Here is a 23,709-nt window from a genome sequence, read left to right on the forward strand (position 1 = left end):
CTACTAGGCATCTTCTACACTGAGCACGTCACAAACACTGAGGTCCGACAGATCACCCAAGCCACTGGACCCCACAATGACCTCCTAACCGTCATCATGAGGAGGAAGCTCAAATGGTACGGACACGTCACAAGATCCGACGGGCTCTCAGAGATCATTGTGCAGTGCACCGTACCAGGCAGTTGGAGAAGAGGTAGGTAAAAGAAAATGTGACAGGACAACACCAAAGAATGGACAGATCTGAAGTTCCCAGATTCCCAGAGAGCTGCGAGAGACGGGAACCGACAGAAAGAGCTGGTCTGGGAATCATCTGCGTGCCCCGACGACCCTCCACTGGGTGAAGGTGAAGGTGAAATACATTTGCAGACAGAAAGGAAGAAGAAGAAAAGGTATAACTGGTGCATTCGTGGCTGTTTACCCGAAATCCGGCATCTTTTCAACATGCTCCCAAAAATAAAACTGTTCACGTTCCCAAGTGGTCCTTAACTTTTTTGTGAACCGTGCATTCCATCATGTTTCATGAGGTTGCTGAAAAATTATGTCATTATGCTAACCCTGCGATGAAGCTGACACCACGCCTCCTAAAACCCTCGTTCCGCATTGCTTTTTCAGTCTTTCATGTTGATTTGCAACATGATTACAGTCACAGGTGGTGAAACACGATCTGTCTACTCCTGTGCATCTGCTGCTCATGATTTGTCCATGAACCGACACATCAAAGACTGACACTGCTGTGCTGCGGACTTTGTGCCTTTGTCCAATAAAGAGTGATATTGTTTCGTAAGTGTGTGTGTGTAATTATGGCTAATCTGGTACATCTGTTGCTCACCATTCTTTGTCCATGAACCGACACGTTAACGACTGTTGTAGGCTTTGTGCCTTTGTCCAATAAAGAATGATAGTGCTTGTTTGTTTCGTTGTGAGAGAGAGAGAGAGAGAGAGAGAGAGGGGGGGGGGGAGGGAGAGAGAGAGAGAAAGAGAGAGAGAGAGAGAGCTTATATGTTGATTACCGTCCTGTTGCCCTGACTTCAGTAGTGATGAAATGCTTTGAAAAAGTTAATCTCCGACATCTTCTTTCTTTCACTGAACAGCAGCTTGACTCTCTTCACTTTGCTTATAAAGCACACAGAAGTACTGACGATGCTATCCTAACTCTCCTTCATAATGCTTTCCTTCATTTGAATAACACGGGATCTTTTGTTCGTATCCTTTTTGTTGACTTCGCTTCTGCTTTTAACACAATACAACCTCATCTCCTTGCCCTCAAACTGCTAGGCATGGATGTTGATCCGAAGCTTACTCTTTGGATAGTAAGTTTTCTTCTCAATAGAACTCAGTCCGTCCGCTTTCATTCTGCCCACTCTTCTCTAAAATCTACTTCTACTGGTCCACCCCAAGGTACAGTGCTATCCCCTGTTCTTTTTACACTGTACACAAATGACTGCAGAGGCACGGAGGAAACTCCTGTCATAAAATATTCTGATGATTCAGCAATTGAAGATCTGTCCAACTCTGATGCTATTTATTTTAGTGAAATTAAAAAGTTCTGTTCCTGGTGTGAGAAAAACTTTCTGGGTCTCAACGTATTGAAAACAAAAGAAATGTTAATAGATTTTCGGAAAGACCCCTTGCCTGTAGCTAACCTTGTTATTGATGGTCAAACAGTGGAGAGGGTCAATGAATATAGATATTTAGGGACCATCTTAGACAATAAGCTGACTTTTGACAGAAATGTTGATTCCATTCATAAGAAATGTCAATCTAGAATTTTTTGTTTACAGAAGCTTAGAAATGTTGGTATGAATTCAAATATTCTTCAAAGTTATTATCAATGTTGTATCGAGTCCGTGCTCACAGTTTCATTTATGTGCTGGTATGGAAGTTTAGGAGTGAGGAGTAAGCGTGTTTTGAACGATGTCATGAGTGTATGCAGTAAAATTGTGGGAGTGAAACAAGCTAGTATGCAAGAGCTGTATGAAAGTCGAGTAGTTAAAAAAAAGCAGGCAGATAGCAACTGACGACACCCTTATTTTAGCAAAGTATTATGAGCTGTTGCCATCAGGACGACGCTACAGAACTTTTAAGTTGAAATCCAGAGCTCCACGTTCAGTCCACCTTTTAAATTTTTGAGAACTGTGTGTGTGTGTGTGTGTGTGTGTGTGTGTGTGTGTGTGTGTGTGTGTGTGTGTGTGTGTGTGTGCGTGCGTGCGTCTCATGTGAGACGTGTGAAAGTCCGTGCATGATAGGCTGTACCTTGTTCTAGTTGTGGTGTGTGTGTGTGTGTGTGTGTGTGTGTGTGTGTGTGTGTGTGTGTGTGTGTGTGTTTACTGAGCTTAAAACGTGACAATTGGTTATAATGAATGTGCAATATGTAGGAAGAATAATGTGCAATATGCAGGATGAATGTACAATGGAATATGTCTAACGCTAACGTCCATTTTCTAAATATATTTCTGTTTAATAATTACGATGTAATAATTAATTGCAACGTTTTTAAAAGCGAATATGTGAAATGCTTTTATTTGAGAACATATGTTTATTACTCTTGTTTAATCAAGTTATCCGCGTGTGTGGGGTGGGGGCGAGGGGTGCGGGTGTGTGTGCTGATTATCTGGTTGTGGTTTTCCGCAATTCATCTTTATTCTTATCTTATCTGTCTATTATAATCAATGTGCAGTATAGTAGGCTATGTTTATAATTATATTCAAATAATGTTTCTTAATTCTTTCTGTTTTTACATTAAGAATACTAGTTATTACCTGCAGTGTGTGGATATATGTATGAAACGATGTATGTGATATTTTTTACATTTGTGTCTTCGTAATATTTGTAGGGGCTGTTGTTGGCTTTCACAGTTATGGTCCCAATGTTGTTTACTTGTCTATGTTGTGATAATGCACCTGACCAAATTTCTCCAGTTTGAGATAATAAAGTTATTCTTATCTTATCTTATCTTATCTTATCTTATCTTATCTTGTGCTTTATGTAAATGTTGGGCCTGCGTATATTTGTTCGTGGCTTTCATGTCTGTGAGAATGCAAATTGTTGTAACTCTGTGTGTGTGTGTGTGTGTGTGTGTGTGTGTGTGTGTGTGTGTGGCAAACGTTAGCCTTTGTCATTTTCTTGGAAATACTTTGTCTATCAATACCAAATTTGGATTGAACACAGTGGGAATTGAAACATATCTTGACTGTCATGCCAACAATACCTTGTAAGTATTCCGGACTAGGCTGTATTTCCGGATCATCAACGGTTATTTCGTTGAGGATCCCGATCAAATAAAAATAAAAATCACAATTTATGTCTTGGTTTCTTCTTCTTCTTCTTCTTCTGCGTTCACTCGTATGCACACGAGTGGGCTTTTACGTGTATGACCGTTTTTACCCCGCCATGTAGGCAGCCATACTCCGTTTTCGGGGGTGTGCATGCTGGGTATGTTCTTGTTTCCATAACCCACCGAACGCTGACATGGATTACAGGATCTTTAACGTGCGTATTTGATCTTCTGCTTGCATATACACACGAAGGGAGTTCAGGCACTAAGCAGGTCTGCACATATGTTGACCTGGGAGATCGTAAAAATCTCCACCCTTTACCCACCAGGCGCCGTCACCGTGATTCGAACCCAGGACCCTCAGATTGACAGTCCAACGCTTTAACCACTCGGCTATTGCGCCCGTCATGTCTTGGTTTGAAAACAGCATAACCTCGTTTTTCTTGTTCGCTATTAAAAAAAAAAAAAAAAAAAAAAAAAAATCTGTACAGAGCACATATAGTGACACTAACTACACCATTGATGTGTTTACTGCACATGAATTATTCAAAGTGGATACTGAATTAACCAGAAAGACCATGAAAGAAAAACTGAATGGATCACATCGTTATTTCTGTGAGCCGTTTTTTTTTGTGTGTGTTTTTTTGTTGTTGTTGTTGTTGTTTTGTGTGGGTTTTTTGTACGCTTTTTGTTGATTTCATCAAGTTTTTGCGCCTTATACATATTATTATTAGTAGTAGTAGTTCTTTTATTCATGTATTCATCTATTATTTATTAACTTTTTTTTCTCTTTTTTTTTTTCTCAAGGCCTGACTAAGCGCGTTGGGTTACGCTGCTGGTCAGGCATCTGCTTGGCTGATGTGGTGTAGCGTATATGGATTTGTCCGAACGTAGTGACGCCTCCTTGAGCTACTGAAACTGAAACTGAATACTGTCGAACACGCATATCTAGAGAAAGGGACTACATGTTGTGCTGTGCCCGAGGTATAATGGCGCTGTTACCTTTATTAAACAATCGAGATTTACCAAAATAACATGATTTAAACGGCGTTGTCTCCTGGAATACCGTAATCGCTTTTATCACACACACACACACACACACACACACACACACACACACAAACCCAACATACTTCTTTTTTTCTTTTTTTTCAGCGTCATTGGTAGGTGCGCTTTAGTGCTGTGACTAAGTCTTCTTACTCTGGAACCACATGTGTTGGTTTGAACCTTGTGATGGACGCCATCACATCAATGTGTCCAGGCCTATTTTAAGTACAAGGCACAATATTTTATTTATACTTTCAGTTTTGTTTCGATGCCTTTTCGAAACATGCGTTGTAAAACGTCACACAGTCAACACTAATGACGATGATGAAACATGACGTAATACAAATGACGTACACGTGTAACCAGCATCTGAGATTAAAACGTACAATTAACTTTTGGTGCGGCGTTTGTTGCATGTGTAAGCCGCAAGTAACCCGCTCTGTACCCGAGTGTGCAGGTGAGAATATAATGATTTGAGAATATATTTCACGATAGTATTTTAGCGTAGATAGAATATTGTTAAATAACATAATACTACTTGCTTTTCAACTTGATTGTAAGAACATTTATTGTTGTCCAAGGTCTTTAGAAGTAATTTCTGTAAATGTCGAGGACAGAATGATATCATGTTAGCTTTCGCTTGGATGGACTATATATGTTGTGATAAAAGATACGATAAGAAGCAGCTAGGGTTTATTACTATTGCTGCAAATTCTATGAGTTAACAATCATAAATTCTTATTTCTTAACTGATAGATAGTATGATTATATGGATGAAGTGCGGGTGTATGTAGAAAGGTTAGTGACATTGTACAGGGCACACACACACACACACACACACACACACACACACACACACACACATGTGACTGACGGGACCAAACGGACAATACAAGACAATACGGAGACACCAGCACAAACACGTTCATTAGCAACGATGAACATAAAGTGTGTTTTTGTTGTTTTTTTGGGGGGGGTTAACTCTCTCCATACGAACGGCGAAAGAGACGACGTTAACAGCGTTTCACCCCCAATTACCACCATCAAAATATTGCAAGCGGAATGCTCTTATACTGAAGAGGTGAATGTTGACAAAGAATACCACAGTTCTGACGACGGAAGCTAAAGCTTGGGTCATTCAGACACCCACTGGACATCCGAGGGGTCTGTGTAGAGGAGAAGAGAGGACTGGCTGCACTGAGTGAGTTAAATACCTTGTGGTGCGGCGCTGGACCAAAGACCACCGGCAGCAGTAACGGAACTAAGGCGCCCCGTTGTTGGCTGCCCACTGCCCAGAGACCCCGAGAGGAGAGAGGCGCCAATGACTGTGCTGCCCTAGTGGACTGGAACATTTATATTAATTGTCCGTTTCAGTTTCAGTAGCTCAAGGAGGCGTCACTGCGTTCGGACAAATCCATATACGCTACACCACATCTGCCAAGCAGATGCCTGACCAGCAGCGTAACCCAACGCGCTTTGTCAGGCCTTGAGAAAAAAATTAAATAAATAAATAATGATAATAATATAATAAATAAATAAATAAATAAATAATAATAATGAAAATAAAATAAATAAATTATATTGTCAATGGTGTGGTGATGTCATGTGTGTCGTGCCTTTAACATAGAGTGAATGTGTGAATGAATGAGAATGAATTCTGTTAGTTTTCTGTAAAATTCTCTCTCTCTCTCTCTCTCTCTCTCTCTCTCTCTGTATAGTGTATATATATATGGCGTGATTGGTGAGTGAGGATTATTAATTAACACGAGAGCATGCGCTCTGAAAAGGAGTGAGATGCGAACGAATTCAATCATAAATTGTTTTTATTCGTGAAAACGGTGCATTACAAACCTACTAGCATACCTTCTTTCCTCCCCCAAGCTTCCAATATTAACGAATGGATAAAGTGTGTATCGCAAGCAAGTCTGGAAGGCCTTGCCTCTCTTGTTTATTTGTGTATTTATTTTTGACTCACTTGTGTAAACAAAGTGAGTCTATGTTTTAACCCGGTGTTCGGTTGTCTCTGTGTGTGTGTGTCCGTGTGTCTGTGTGTCTGTGGTAAACTTTAACATTGACATTTTCTCTGCAAATGCTTTGTCAGTTGACACTAAATTTGGCATAAAAATAGGAAACATTCAGTTCTTTCCAGTCATCTTGTTTAAAACAATATTGCACCTCTCGGATGGGCACAAATTTTTTTTTTTTTTAAATGAAGCCTAATTATATGCAAACTGCATTTACTGTTATATTTATATTTTTTTTATTCTCTAAACTTGGCACTTTAACCTCTTATTCTGACACAACAACAAGAGGAGTCATTATTATCATTTTTGTTCAAACAGGAACTTCTTTTGCTAAGCATGGAATTTTTATTTATTTTGCAAATGTTTTGGTGCAGATAGTAAAAAAGGGAAATTACTCTGTAATTAATGCTAGGGGACTTAATTTATCACAAGTGAGTCTTGAAGGCCTTGCCTCTCTTGTTCTTCTTATTCTTTTTCCTCACGGCCTGACAAAGCGTGTTTTGGAAACATTGCTGGTCAGGCATCTGTATAGCAGATGTAGTGTAGCGTATATGGGTTGCCCGAATGCAGTGACGACTCCTTAAGAAACTGAACTGTTTTGGCAGTTCTCGTCTTCTTCGCCTTACCTTATCAATGCTAATACTCTGTGGACAGGCTTATGAAATGCTATTTAAACATGAATCTGGTCAATTCAGTCGGCCCGTGACGAACGTACACAAGTCTAGTTGATCCGAGGGGTTGCCAAATTTGTCATTTGTGAATTTAAAGACAAACGAATCTTCTTACTTTCAAAACAAAACTGGCATTGTGATGTAGAAGCTAATGATAGATACAGGTGGTTTATTCCTTTTTTTTTTCAGCTGAAAATCTTAATTTTTTCTCAACGGAAGAAAGGAAAATATACAACTGAAACAGCCGAAGACGAATGCTGTGTGCATATTGTGAATACTAGACCAGATAAAAAATAAAAAAAAAATTACCATGATGAACAGCAAAACAATCTTGACAGAACTCACAAGTTTGAGAGAACATTCAATAAAACAGCCGTAGACAAATGATGTACACAGATGTTGCATACCACAGCAGAAAGGTTAACATGATACATAACAACAACAACAAAAATCTCGTCAGAACACGTAGATGTGAACATAAAAACCTTATCTTAAAAGAAATAGAGAGAAAAAAAAGAAAAAAAATACAGACAAGATAACAACGCTCTTTCTAATTAGATATGTAACATGTTGCCTCTCGTACCACGTGATTATTTGTAAAGTTGACGTGTGGTGCCAGTGTGGCTGACTGGGATTAGCCTGTCGTGGAAGGCAGGAGGTCCGATTCGCCTATTCCAGTTTCACCTACCCTTTGATCGTGCCGCCACCCTCAGTGGCCTCATCAGACTGGGGAGCTTTGTCCCTTTTCGCCTATTCAGACCCCCCCCCCCCCTTACCCCCCCCCCCCCCCCCCTCTCTCTCTCTCTCTCTCTTATGGTACCACTTCCAAGGATCGATCTTTTTAAATCTAGTCTGTCTTATTCAGGGGGCTGTTTATGGAATGAATTATTATCCTGCCTCAATGTAAACACTGTAAAAAGCATCCCTAACTTTAAAAACATATATCGTGCACATTTATTGAAAAACATGTGATTATGTGACACATATCAATTATAAACAAAAAAATCATGTATAGATTGTCATTATATATACGCCTCTCTCCTCCCCTGTCAGTCTCTGTCTCTCCACTGTCACTGTTACTATATCTGTCTGTTGTCAGCCTCCCCTGCCTTCTTTACTCTTCCCCTTGTCCATTCTTCCTTCCGCTCTCCACCACGCCCCTTACCCTATTGTCCTCGTTGTTATTCATCTATCGCGATATTGTATTGTACATAAGTTCTATGTTTATGTTTGCAAATGCTTATGCAATTTTGACGTTGGTGTTGTGAATTGACTCTCGCTTTTTTTTTTTTTTTTTTCCTTTTTTTTTTTTACTTTGTTGCTTTTTTTCCAATTATTATTTATGCCCAGAGGGCTGGATGTAAAAAAGTACTTTCTGCTTACTCCTTTACCCTCGTAAAATAAAATTTCGTTCGTTCGTTCGTTCTCTCTCTCTCTCAGAAACAATTAAACACCATTGTCCAACCACCTTCAAAAAAAAAAACATTGCCTTTCCCACCTTATGCTATAATGTGTAATATAAATCGTTCATTTTAATGATACTGTTTGTCAAATGTGTATGATTGACTGAGAACCTCTCTCACTCTCCATCCCCCATGCTGGTCTGTGGTGCGGTATGTGTTGTATGTGTCTGGTTTTTTTGTTGTTTTTTTTTTCATTTTGCTCATTTTTGACTCACTTGTGTAAACAAAGTGAGTCTATGTTTTAACCCGGTGTTCGGTTGTCTGTGTGTGTGTGTGTGTGTGTGTGTGTGTGTGTGTGTGTGTGTGTCCGTGGTAAACTTTAACATTGACATTTTCTCTGCCAATACTCTGTCAGTTGACACCAAATTAGGCATAAAAATAGGAAAAATTTAGTTCTTTCCAGTCATTTTGTTTAAAACAACATTGTACCTCTGGGATGGGCACAAAATATTTTTTTTTAATTTTTTGTGCCCATCCCAGAGGTGCAATATTGTTTTAAACAAGATGACTGGAACGAACTAATTTTTTCCTATTTTTATGCCTAATTTGGTGTCAACTGACAAAGTATTTGCAGAGAAAATGTCAATGTTAAAGTTTAGCACACACACACACACACACACACACACACACACACACACACACACACACACACACACACACACAAGTGTTTACACAAGTGAGTCAAAAACAAAGGCTGATGTCAGTTGAGTGACAGCCTGAACTGAGACTGAAGCAGGAGACCCACGTGCAATAAGCAGTACAAGAATAATCAAATTGATGACTGTGGGGCAATATCCACAATTCTTCCCCTCCACTCGACGGGTGCAATAGCCGAATGGTTAAAGCGCTGGACTTTCAATCTGAGGGTCCTGGGTTCGAATCTCGGTGCACCTGGTGGGTAAAGGGTAGAGATTTTTCCGATCTCCCAGGTCAACATATTTGCAGACCTGCTAGTGCCTGAACCCCCTTCGTGTGTATGCGCACGCAGAAGATCAAATACGCACGTTAAAGATCCTGTAATCCATGTCAGCGTTCGGTGGGTTATGGAAACAAGAATATACCCAGCATGCATACCCCCGAAAACGGAGTATGGCTGCCTACATGGCGGGGTAAATAAAAAAAAAACGGTCATACACGTAAAATGTTACATGTCTGTCTGAGTGTGTATGTGTGTGCGTCTGAAATCTGATTGAATGACACAGGAAACGAATGATGAGCGCCCAGTGGCAGCCGTCAGTCGGCTCTACCCAGGTAGGCAGCCTGTGGTGCAAATGTCCCCGTGTATGTAAAGCGCTTAGAGCTTGGTCTCTGACCGAGGATAGGCGCTATAGAAGTATCCACATCAATCAATCAATCAATCAATCACTCCTCTGTGTGACTGACTGAGTGAACGTCCACGCCTTGAACACCACTCATTCCGTCTCTGGCTGAATTGGCTGTGTTGACAAGGAGGGGTTTTTAGCACACACACACACACACACCTTGGTTTGTCATCAGATCACTGTGACAGCATTCACAATCGTCAGTGAAAGCAGAGACACAGAGGAACTGAACACATAGGCTATGCGAACCAGGGAATGAGCGAAACGGGATCACCAATTCGATGGGATTGGCCAACTGGGATGACACCTGTCGTCGCTTTCTGACAGATAACAAAACATACACAAGCGCGCGCGCACACACACACACACACACACACACACATACACACACACAAGTGCGCGCGTGTGTACGCACACACATACACACTCACACACACCTTCGAGCGCACATGCATGCACACACACACTAATCAATCCTCCAATTTCACATCTATTAAATAAAGAGTACCATAGGAATCCATTTTAGGGCCAATTTTATTCTCCACTCATGTTAATGACTTACCGTGTTATATGAAATGTAAATGTGAAATGTTTGCATATGACACACATCCTTACATTTAAGCAATTCAGACGCAAGAAAACAAGCTGTTGAACTGCAAGATGATATTCTGAAACTTAACGACTGGACACGATTGAACCACAAGTCCTTAAGTGCTCAGAAAACGAAGTGTATGTATGTATGTGCACGACAAAAAAGACAAAGAATAAAACATCACTTCAAACCACTATTCCTGAAGAGGGAGATTTACATAAAATTCTGGGTGTCATTATTGGCAAAGATCTATCTTGGACTGATCATACAAAGTACTTAAGTAAACTTCTCTCTAATTGAATACTTCAGCTAGCAAAAACTAAAAAGGTCCTCAATGTCTATTCACGAAAGCTCTTCTTCTGTCCATATATTCTGCCAGTAATAGATTATGTGTCGACTAAATGGAATGGGACAGCTGTTGCCTCTCAAATATGAAATTGATTCACCGTATGTTTAAAGGAACACTGAAGAGCACACACACACACACACACACAAAGGCGTGATCCTACACACACACATACACACAAAGGCGTGATCCTACACACACACACACACACACACACACACACACACACACGTGCAGTTCAACAATTCTTCTCTTTATTCTGGCCTCGCTGTCAGTGTTCTGGCTCGACTGACTCCTCCTCTCAAATGATTTCACAACTCCCTCGGGCTCTTGCGCATGCGCATTGCGCGACCTTTTCGTTCACCATCTCACCTATAAAAACCAGAGTTGTCGACCAGTCGCCGTCATCAGGCCTGTTCTAATCTCCTACCGTCGGAACAGAGTCGTTGACGGAAAACGCTTTCGCTGAAGTCTGCCACCAGAATGAAGACCATCTTCGTTTGTTTCATCTTCTGCCTCTCCTGCTTACTCCTCGCACATGGAGAAACCGCGTCCGGGTGAGCAATGTCAGCTTCTTATTTTCGGGTTGTTTTTTTTTTTCCGTTGAAATTAATACAGTTTGGAAGGGTGAAATGTAGCATGGAATAAAGATTGTTCCTCTGCAGTCTATTTATATCTAAGGGCTGAAATATTACTGACTGCATGTTAGACTAATATATATATATATATATATATATATATATATATATGATAGTCGTGTCCGACTATGACTATCAGAACAGCAGAGGAGGCAACTGCTGTTCCGACTATTTGGGCTAGAATTTGATTATAGTGGAGAGTGTCTTGCCCAAGTACATCCCCACTCTCTCGGCCAAGAGGGTTTTAGGACAGTTGATGTTGGGATGGTTCCCAAAGGCCAACTAGCCCACAAGGCTGCAGCACCAAGAGCCAGTGCAGTTTTGCCTCCTAGTTTGAGAGTCATAGTCCTTCAAAAAAGACTAATATCACACGACAAAAATGCACAATGAAATGGAAGATAAAACGCAGCTACCACATGACAAATAACTGCAAAAAACATTATGCACAAGGATTACACGATGGAAAACGAAAAGATTAATACTGAATAAATATAAGCAGGCGTGTGAACTGACGTTCGCGCTTTTTTTTCAAAGAATCTTTTGGTATTATCTATTTATGTAAAAAGTTCTACATTTATTATTGATTTATTCATTCATTCATTTGCATATTTATTATTCGTTCACCTATTTACTTGTTTTACTTTATTCTGTTTGTGTTTATTGCTTATTCCGTAAGTGACCAGTTTCTTACAAGCTAAAAACTAAAACAATTCGGGTGCCTTTTTTTGTTTCTTTACTCCAAATCATGTATTCTCGCTATCCTGTTTTAAAACGAACGGCACTCAGAAATCATAAAGAAAAGATCGTGTGTTTTGTTTCTCGTCTTTTTTTGTATGGCTGTTGTTATTGTCTTTATCTACGCAGGATCCCACAAAAGGAAAGAAGTGGAATACATAAACACTGAATGAAACATTAAAATGGGTTTGCAGCAAGTGTTGCATTTATGGGTTCCCAGCAAGTGTTGCATTTGGGTTGATACGATGTTGCTTTGTTTTATAAGGGTGGGTGTGGAACGGGTTTTACAATACTTGTGTGTTCCCTATTGACGAAAATTATTGTACTTGGTTCCAGATCGGAGGAATTATGTTATCAGGAAAAACAGATGATCACCGATCTGCAACTGCGGGTTTGTGTGTGTGTGTGTGTGTGTGTGTGAGCGCGTTCGTGCGTGCGTGTGTGTGTGTGTGTGTGTGTGTGTAAGCGCGTTCGCGCGCGTGTGTGTGTGTGTGTGTGTGTGTGTGTGTGTTCCAAATTCAGGAGATGTATAATTATTTACAAAAACAATGCAAACATTAACGGCGATAAATGTTCCCCTTGTCTCACACCAGTTGTACATGAAAAATGATAATTCTTGATTCAATTTTATTTGAGATTCAGCTTTGCTGTACAAATCCTATAACACATAATAACTTTCTGGTAATATTTTCATTAACCATTTTGAGCCACAAAAAAAGACCTATCCACCAAATCAAAAGCTTTCTCATAGTCTATGAAAGTGCAATACAGTTGCTTTTTCTTGGCAAGAAAGAACTTTATTATAGAGTGTAAAGTGAAATTATGGTCTGTAACCAAGTAGCCTGCCCTAAAGCCAACTTGTTCTTCTCCAATGGTACCATTATCATCCAAGTATGAGCAAAGGAAACAATTTACCGAAACAACTTAATATATACCTTTATAGTTTGCTGGAGAGTCTTTGCTTCCTTTCTGTTTATAAAACGGTTTTACTATGGCTACCGTCCATTCTTCAGGTACCTTACCATAATGCATAACTAAACTAAAAACAAAGTAATCAGCAATACAAAATTCTCTGGAGCAGCCTTAAGTAATTCATTTGTAATTTGGTCTGTTCCACATGATTTATTTTTCCAGCATTTTGATTGCAGTCTTTACTTCCTCTACAGTAAATGGCACGTCAAGGTCTTGATTTGTTTTAACAATATCATTAGCCTGCAGAGCTTCAGTCTGTGCATTAGTTTGAACTGTATCTAAATCTTTGAAGTAATAAAATGTTTCACAAATTATTTCATTATGTATTTCTTTTTTCTCCTGTTCTGTGCCATCTAACAGCTTCCAAAAACATTTTGGATCCTTACTTTTCATGCCCTTTACTTTCTTAGTGAAAAATATTTGATATTTTCTAAATGGCAGTCGTAACTGTTGTTTATAGCTTTTACTCAGTTTAGATTTATTTTCTTTTGCTTCTGCACTTCTACATCTTTTAAATCTGTTTTTGGCTCTAAGAAACTCTTTTCACATTCATTATCATACCATGGAAAGTTTTCATTCTTTCGTTGTTTCCCTTTTCCCAGTTTATTTTTAAATAATCCTGATGTATCTGCTGCATTTTCTATGATATTGGTCATTTTGGATCCAAATGAATAAATTTGATCTTGCATAGTCTGGCCATTAATTGAAGTGGTAGATAGCATCTGCGTTGAAGCATTGTTTATATTTTTCTTTCCATCAAGGCCATTTATGTACTTTTGTTTACTATCTTCGTACCATTTAGGCCGACACATTTTATCCAGTAAAAAAAAAGTTTAAATGTGTTCTGTATTTAATAAGATAATCTTTTTTTTTTTTTGGGGGGGGGGGGATATGTTAGCAGGTTCGAACCAAGCACATTTGGTTCAAGAGTAAGTAGACTTACTAATAGCGCTAAAATTGCGCCTACCAATGAAGTTCAAAAATCAATATCTAAACGTATGCTTTTTTGGGGGGGGGGGGTGGGGGGGGGGAGGGGGAGGCGTGATGAATCGATTTCGGTTTTCGAGGTGATAACGCTGTTTAAATCACTTTGGTATTACTCGATTATCTAAGAAATTCAGTCCGCGGTAAAGGAGACGTTGCCATCGCCTCAGGCACACCACAACATATAGCCGTTTTCGCCAGATCCGCGTGTTCGACAGGCTTACAGAAACTCCGAAGCGGTCCATTCAGTTTCTCTTAATGTTCATTCTTTTAATTCAGTATCCACTTTTAACTCTCTCCATACGAACGGCGAAAGAGACGACGTTAACAGCGTTTCACCCCTATTACCATCATCAAAATAAAGCAAGCGGAAGGCTTTTATACTGAAGAGGTGAATGTTGACAAAGAATACCACAATTCTGACGACGGAAGCTAAAGGTTGGGTCATTCAGACACCCACTGGACATCCGAGGGGTCTGTGTAAAGGAGAAGAGAGGACTGGCCGTACTGAGTGAGTTAAGATATTCATTTGGAGTAAACACATCGATGGTGTAGTTAGTGTCACTGTGTGTGTTCTGTCCAGAATTTATATTTCTTTTCTTTTAATTGCAATCAAGAAAAAAAATAGTCAGGCCGTCTTCAAACCCAAACATCATTTGTGATCTTTTTTGTATTTTGTATTTGTATTTCTTTTTATCACAACAGATTTCTCTGTGTGAAATTCGGGCTGCTCTCCCCAGGGAGAGCGCGTCGCTACACTACAGCGCCACCCATTTTTTTGTATTTTTTCTGCGTGCAGTTTTGTTTTTTCCTATCGAGCTAGATTTTTCTACAGAATTTTGCCAGGAACAACCCTTTTGTTGCCGTGGATTCTTTTACGTGCGCTAAGTGCTTGCTGCACATGGGACCGTCCGTCTCATCCGAATGACTAGCGTCCAGACCACCACTCAAGGTCTAGTGGAGAGGGAGAAAATATCGGCGGCTGAGCCATGATTCGAACCAGCGCGCTCAGATTCTCTCGCGTTATTTCTACGCCATCACTCCACATAATCATAAATGGGAGACTGGGCTGAATGTTAATGGGCAAACAAATGGCCAAGTTGTATTTCGCCTTATGATTTGCTTATTTGGTTCTGAATACCAGCAAGCCCGTTTTGGGAAAATAAATAAATAAAAAAGCTCAATCAGCCCTCATTAACTAATTTATCAACATAACTCGGGGGTGAATAATACTTGCTATAATTCTTCAGAGAAGAAGCTCCCCCTCAGTCAAGTGTTTCGGCACTGAACTCCATATAGTCTAAGGGGGCCGGGCCGCACCCAGGTCACGACTCCTGGATGCCCCTGCAATGCCGCCTTTTCTTTTATTTTTTTTTTCCTAGTCCTCAGCAGGTTCGAACCCGCGCCTCCTGGGTGGTCGCCACTTCAGAACTGAGTCGCGTTTTCTGGCAGACGTTTTAACCACTGAGCCATTGTACACCAAGTTTGATTATTTCCTCCTCGACCAGATCCAGCTGGAACTCTTTCCTGCTGTTTCTGCCATTGCCTTTAGAGCCCATGTCCTCTCTCTGCCAGAAATCGACAGCTGTTTCATGAGGCTGTAGGCAGATGCGCCTACAAACCCTCTTGCACCAATCTCTATGGCGAGGACTTTGGCTTGGAAGCCAGATTCTCTCAGGCTGCTGGCTAGACTAGCATACTTCTCAGTCTTGTAGATGTGGGCTTCCTCCATTCTGCTTTCGTATGGCACAGTGAGCTCAATCAGAATCGCTTGTTTTGTTGCCTTGGAGTGGAATACTATGTCAGGTCTCATGCCGCTCTTGCTGATGATTTCCGGATGTGGTTCATCTGTTTCGAATTAAAGCATGAGTGTGCCAAAACGCACCTCTGGTTGGGGGAGGTGCTTATCAATCACATCGGCTGCAAACAGCCGCCGTTTTTTGGTTGTTTTGGGTTTTTTTGTTTTGTTTTAGTTTTGTTCTTTTTTTGTTGTTGAAAATTCAGCATGATTTTAAAAACCTTCGAGTGCCATGGGACGTATCACGTCACTGATGACGTCATCAGAAAAAGGGAAATAACTCTGGAAGGCTAAAAAAGTTTACACAGTTGATCTGGAGTGACATATCTCCACATTGGTTTCTCAGTTCTTAGGCTTATTGTTTTGGATATTGATTTTATGACTTAAAAGAGCACTTTCTACTGCTAGTTTCTCTTGGCATTGAAGGGGTTTTAACATGCCTCCGCTGGCATGAAGAAAACTGTTGCCAAGTTCTCAAGAGGTCCCTATATATATTGTGTGTGTCTGTGCGTGCACTCTGTGTGTGTGTGTGTGTGTGTGTGTGTGTGTGTGTGCGTGCGCTGTGGGTGGGTGGGTGTGGGTGTGTGTGCTGTGGGTGTGCGCGCGTTTTGTGTGTGTGTTAGTGTGTGTATGCTATGTGTGTGTGTGTGTGTGCGCGCGCGTGCACGCGCTCTATGTGTGTGTGGGGGGGAGGATGTTTTTTTTTGGGGGGGGCTGTTTGGTCTGTGTGTGCGCGCGCGTGCTGTGTATGTGTGTTTATGTGTGTGCTGTGTGTGTGCGTGTGTGTGTGTGTGTGCGAGCGCTGTGTGTGTGTGTGTGTGTGTGCGCGCGCGCGCGCTCGCTGTGTATGTGTGTGTGTGTGTGCGAGCGCTGTGTGTGTGTGTGCGAGCGCTGTGTGTGTGTGTGCGAGCGCTGTGTGTGTGTGTGTGTGCGAGCGCTGTGTGTGTGTGTGCGAGCGCTGTGTGTGTGTGTGTGCGAGCGCTGTGTGTGTGTGTCTGTGTGAGCAGAACACCCAGCTGGAGAAGCAGTACCAGGACCTGCTGAGGGAGATGGAGCAGAGGGAGCAGGACCACACCCTGGAGATCAACCAGCTCAAGGACGAGATGAACAAGCTGCGCGCCGAGAAGGAGTCCATGCTCGTGGAACTGCAGGTCCGTCAACACTCGCGCGCGCACGTACACACCAGCGCGTGCACACATACACCACCCCTTACACTCTCGTGAACACCCACACCCTCACACCTCCGACCCCCAAAACCCACACCACACAAGCGCGCATGTAAATGTAGCAAGCAGCCACCGCACATATGCACACTTAAACAGACACACACACACACACACACACATGCATACACACACACACACACACACACACACACACACACACACACACACACACACACTTCATTAACTACTGCACTGTGCGCTCCCTTGCATGCGTGCCCCCACACACATGTACGTATACATTCAAATTGATTAATCCCGTTTGTGATATTAGACGAGAAGAAGGAAGTAATGAAGAAGAAAAATGCTGGAAAGGAGGAATAATCACTTTTAGCGCATGTGAGGTAGTGTATGTATGTATAATTTCTGTATATATAGTCACAGGCGACGCTGCTTGGTCCAAGCCCCATTAGACATAAGGTCAGCCATGACCGAAGGAGGCCTACTACTATATGTGTGAGAGAGAGAGAGAGAGAGAGAGAGTGTGTGTGTGTGGACGCAAGCATACTTGTAAAAGACTGATGTACAATTAATTTTCAACGTAAATGCATCACTCCACATTATTGGGTATTTTTCCCCAATGATACAGACATAACGACACATGATTTATGGAAGCAATGATAAACAGAACGCTAATGTTGACAAAGAACATACAACAGAAGACCCAAATATATTTTTACAGTTTTTTGTTTTGCTTACAACTTTTTTTCTTTTCTTTTTTAATACAAGCGAGGATTCTTGAAAAGTTCTGCAATCATCAGAATGTGTTAATTCCTTATGCAGTTTCCAAATAATATGGTAGGGGTTTTTTGTTTGTTTGTTTGTTTTAGGGGAGGGGGGTGATTTGCTTTTTTTTCTGTTTACCTGCTGTTGGAGTGTTGGCCTAGAGGTAACGCGTCCGCCACCGAAGACGCAGGAGAATATGAGAGCACTGTTTCGAATCCCGCAGTCGCCAGTATATTTTCCCCACCCAATAGACCCTGAATGGTGGTCTGGACGCTAAGCATTCGGATGAGACGATAAAACTGAGGTACCGTGTACAGCATGCACTTAGCGCACTTAAAAGAACCCATGGCAACAAAAAGGGGGTTGTCCCTGTCAAAATTCTGGTAAAGAAAATCCACTCCGGTAGGAACACAAATCAAGACAAAAAAATTGAAAGATTGGTGCTCTCAGTATAGCGACGCGTTCTCCCTGGGGAAAACAGCCACGAATTTCACACAGAGAAATCTGTTGACAAAAAGAGTAATACAATACAATACAATAATACAATACTAGCGAAGTGGTGGCGTACGCTCTGTAAACATTCATGAATGATGATGACCATTGTATTCCTGCAGACCTTGATGGACGCCAAAGTGGCCCTGGAGCTGAAGATAGCTGCCTACCGCAAACTGCTGGAGACGGAAGAGAGCCGTGTCAGCCTAAGGTCACTCACATCAAGAAGACGCCCTTAACTTTTTTTAAGAAGTAACCTCCCGTGGCGAAAGTTGTCCACCTTGGCTCCTACTCGCAGCTGCAGAGCTACTGTTGAAGTTCTTGATTCTGCCTGAAATTTCATGTTCATGCCTTTATTTTGCAAGCACGATGATGTGCAGTGGTCAGTACTTGAAAAAAAAAAATTCTGCTTTCATTTCAACAGATAAAGGAATGCTTAATGCCTAGTTTTATAATGATATCAACCTTGTCTTCTTTTGATTATCCGTCACTCTCTCACCCTCTCTCTCCGTCTCTTTCTCTCATTTTTTCTTCTTTTTTTTTCTTTTTCTTTTTTTCTTTCTTTCTGTCTTTGCCTTTTGTTTGTTTGCCCTTCTAATGATATTTTTCATTGCCACACACGCAGTGTAACGATGTGGATGAATAAAGAAAAGTTCTAAAATGTTGTGTAATCGTTCTTTCTGGTACATACCGGTCTAACCAAAAAAAAAAGTCTAGTACTAAGGGATGAATCCTGTCTTTTTTTTTTTAACTCTCTCCATACGAACGGCGAAAGAGACGACGTTAACAGCGTTTCACCCCAATTACCATCATCAAAATATTGCAAGCGGAAGGCTCTTATACTGAAGACGTGAATGTTGACAAAGAATACCACAATTCTGACGACGGAAGCTAAAGGTTGGGTCATTCAGACACCCACTGGACATCCGAGGGGTCTGTGTAGAGGAGAAGAGAGGACTGGCCGTACTGAGTGAGTTAAACACCTGTTCTTACTGAATGTACATGAAGCAGGCACTTAACTACTCTTTTGGTAGTGTTGTACAAGCACGCGCGCGCGCGCACACACACACACACACACACACACACACAGTAGAAAAGGCTGTGGATGCAGCTATTGGCGATTCTTCACAATGGAGACAGAAAACTCTAGCCTATCCGTCTTGACTTGACTCGAGCCAAAGACGAACACAATGAAGAGTTTCTCTGTGAAATACTTTAACGCAAGAGAGTTGACATGATCCGGGGAAGCTGGGAAACTAGTTAGCTACACAATGACCACGGTGATCAGACAATGACCACGGTGATCAGACAATGACCACGGTGATCAGACAATGACCACGGTGCTCACACAATGACCAGACAATGACCACGGTGATCAGACAATGACCACGGTGATCAGACAATGACCACGGTGATCAGACAATGACCACGGTGCTCACACAATGATAATGGACAAAACCAAATTAAGGTAGAATTTCCCCAAAAATGACCATGGACAAAACTAAAATGTAGAACATCTTCCAAAATGACCATGGACAAAACCAAAGGTAGAAAATCCTCCAAAATGACCATAGACAAAACCCAAACAAGGTAGAACATCCTCCAAAAAGAAAGCTAAAAGGAGGCAGAACATCTTCCAAAATGACCATGGACAAAGCCAAAACAAGGTAGAACATCCTCCAAAATGACCATGGACAAAGCCAAAACAAGGTAGAACATCCTCCAAACTGACCATGGACAAAGCCAAAACAAGGTAGAACATCCTCCAAAATGACCATGAAGAAAACCAAAACAATGTAGAACATCTTCCAAAATGACCATGGACAAAGCCAAAAGGTAGAACATCCTCCAAATGACCATGGACAAAACCAAAACAATGCAGAACATCCTCCAAAATGACCATGGACCAAACCAAAACAATGTAGAACATCCTCCAAAATGACCATGGACAATACCAAAACAAGGTAGAACATCCTCCAAAATGACCATGGACAATACGAAAACAATGAAGAAATTCCCAAAATGACCATGGACAAAACCAAAACAATGAAGAAATTCCCAAAATGACCATGGACAAATCCAAAAGGTAGAACATCCTCCAAATGACCATGGACAATACCAAAACAATGTAGAACATCCTCCAAAATGACCATGGACAATACGAAAACAAGGTAGAACATCCTCCAAATGACCATGGACAAAACCAAAACAATGCAGAACATCCTCCAAAATGACCATGGACCAAACCAAAACAAGGTAGAACATCCTCCAAAATGACCATGGACAAAACCAAAACGATGTAGAACATCCGTAAGTTTAAAACCGTTGACTGCTTCTGTCAGGTATTGTGTATTGTTGAAATTGTCAGTCATTTTGTTACTGATCATCTGCACAAAGTTTGGACAGTGATCTTTTTTTTTGTGGAGGGTGGTTTTTGTGTCTTCTGAACCTGTCAGGTCGTTTAAAACCCTTATAGGAGTTCTGTCATCTAGGGCAATGCTGGATAGAGATAATGAAGTGTTCAGATTTGAACCACGTGCTCACTGAGTGTCTGCAGCTCCTCACTCAGCAATAATTCTTAGGAATGTCAGAGATGCAAGCACACCCAGTTAGTTTGCTATCTTTTCAATAAAATGATTTTTTCAGACTTTAAACAGTAGAATTCTGTTAACGTCTGTCAACTACACAGAAAGATTGCAACAAGGTAATGAACTCATCTAAAAAAAATAATAAAATAAAAAAATGGTGACCATTGCGAATGAGTAATCTGCTCCGGTCGGAAATGGCGTTTGATTGGCTAGCAAAAGGCACATCAGTAGCAAGACATCTTATCACTGAGTTGCCGCGAATTATGGCCAAATGGAACAAAGCAACTGGCCTAGTTTGCATCAGTTTGACAGGGTACAGTATTTGACACCAAAACGTATGCTTCATGGCGCATAGGCAATTTTCCACTGCGTTCACTCCGAGAATTCCTGTTTTTTGAACCGGCACCATGTACCAGAATCATCTGGAGAAGAACGTGTGTCCAGCCTCAGTGCTCTTGTTCTGCTTGGAAATAATCCGTTCCCAGATCTATAGGGCATTTACAGACTGATATTAGTGACATTTTTTTTTCTGATGTCGTAATTAGTGTGAACAGGCCAATTGGAGGGTAAAGCCATTCATAGTATACAGCGTTATTTTGTAGTTATTCTTTTTTTTCCATCAAGGTTTTTTTATGCATCATTTTCTGTCCATTTTTAAATCCATAATTTCGTTGACAATTTTCAAAATCCCCAATGGGGTTGACAAACGACCAGTTTAGGTCTATATATGATTTTACAGTTTTTAATGTGTGCGTGTAGTATTTTTGATGGACTGCTTCGAAACACTTGTAATATACTACTTTGAAAATTTTCTAAAACATTACACTATTACAATTTCTAAATCAGTATATATGTTTCAAAACACGTTTTGTATACAAGAACAAAATATTGTTTGTCTACGACTTACAATCACACACACACAAACGCACGCACGCACGCACACGCACACACACGCACACACACACACACACACACACACACACAGAGCGAGCTCGGTTGCGAATGAACCAAGTGAACAAATTAAAACACACAACGAGCTGACACTGGAAAAAGAGTGGGGGAAATAAAACTCCAACACTCATCTATGAGGAGCTTTTTCAGTGTGTGAACTTTTTTTTTTCTTTTTTGCCTCATCGGTAAGGCAGCCACATTCCGTTTTCTTGTGCGTGCATGCTGAGTAAGTTCGTGTCTCTATCACTCACCCACTGCTGACACGATTCACACAGGATATTCTACGTGGGCGTATTCATCTTCTGCATGTACGTGAACACATACACACGATAAGGGTTCAGGCAACATCAGCTCTGTACATAATTTGTCGACCAAGAAAATCGGGATAAAAACAAACTATCTCCACCTTTGATTCACCAGGCGATGCTGGCCGAGATTCGAACCCAGGACCCTCACACTGCCAGTCCAGAGGTCTAACCACTCGCCTGTTGCTGCGTCTCTTTCAGAGAAGAGTCAGCGACAGACAAACATACTTGCAAACAGGCAGATACACAGAGAAGCGGAGAGATAGAAAGTCAGTGAGTGTGTACTTCACACCAAAACACACAAGCGTGCAACACTGCAGGCACAAGATCATGCTTCCACAGGCACAATAGTCTAACAACAACAACAACAACAAATAACACAACAACGCAACACGAGTAGTGTTTGAGAACAACATTGTGGAATAAGTATGATTTATCCATCATAGTGCGCGTTGTTATATAGGCTAACACCAAGCCACCACATCCAAAAAAAAAAAAAAAAAAGCATAACAAACATGCAACAGAACACATCATCACTTTTCTTTATTCATCCCGAAGGCACGATACGTTACACTGCATATAGCTATTACACTTTCTTCTCTTTTTTTTACAAAGAAAGGAACGAAAGCAATAGCAGCACAGAAAAAAACAGAAGACAGAATAATGTGCACATCTATTTCTATGAACTGGAAACGGGGAGTGATGGAATAAGGAAAAGAAAGATTAATGGATGAGGAGAGAAGACAGAATATGCACATTTTTTTTTTTCTTAAATTGGAAATGAGAAATGATAAAATAAAGGAAAAGAAAGATAAAGGCTGAGAAAGAAGACAGAATGGGTACATTTTTAACTGGAAACAAAGAAAGATGAAATAACAAAAACGAAGAATAAAGGGTGAAAAGAGAAGACAGAATATGCACTCTTTTTTTTAAAGAATGGAAACAAAGAAAAATGAAATACGAAGAAAAGAAAAAAGAATGACAAGAGTCAACAAACCACAACATGAGTGACCAAGGTCTCAGACACATGCTGAAAGTCAGAACCAAACGTCTATACAGTTCCGGAAAACCATTCAGCTTCAACGACTGAGGTGTCAAAGTATGCGAACTAAGCATTGTACCACAGCGGCGAATCAGCAAAAATAATATTCAGAATATAAAAATATATATCTAAAACATCAGATCGACTGTTGACATCTCCCACCCCCCACCCCCCTCCATCCAGTTATATCAGTGAATAAACTGACGATCGTTCCAGGCTGCACAGAATTCCCCAACTGCCTTTCACGCATGTAACTGTCCACTAACGATCGTTCCTGGCTGCACAGAACTCCCCAACTGCCCCCTCCCGCATATAACTGTCTACTGACGATCGTTCCTGGCTGCACAAAACTCCCCAACTGCCCCCTCCCGCATATAACTGTCCACTAACGATCGTTCCAGGCTGCACATAACTCCAGAACTGCCCCCTCCCGCAAATAACTGTCCACTAACGATCGTTCCTGGCTGCACAAAACTCCCCAACTGCCCCCTCCCGCATATAACTGTCTACTGACGA

The 23,709-nt window shown here is 41.1% G+C and overlaps 1 protein-coding gene across 1 annotated transcript; it reads left to right on the forward strand.

Annotated features, from left to right (window-relative positions):
* The first annotated feature begins 11,179 nt into the window (after positions 1-11,179).
* LOC143289559 (retrograde protein of 51 kDa-like) lies at positions 11,180-19,232 on the forward strand. Its single transcript, XM_076598571.1, has 4 exons — positions 11,180-11,296; positions 12,449-12,503; positions 16,874-17,017; positions 18,430-19,232. Exons 1-4 carry the CDS (start codon positions 11,223-11,225, stop codon positions 18,544-18,546), a joined length of 390 nt encoding a protein of 129 aa, XP_076454686.1. The 5' UTR covers positions 11,180-11,222; the 3' UTR covers positions 18,547-19,232.
* Positions 19,233-23,709: the final 4,477 nt, after the last annotated feature.

The sequence above is a fragment of the Babylonia areolata genome, chromosome 14 (assembly GCF_041734735.1).
Source record: "Babylonia areolata isolate BAREFJ2019XMU chromosome 14, ASM4173473v1, whole genome shotgun sequence".
Lineage (NCBI taxonomy): Eukaryota > Metazoa > Mollusca > Gastropoda > Neogastropoda > Buccinidae > Babylonia > Babylonia areolata.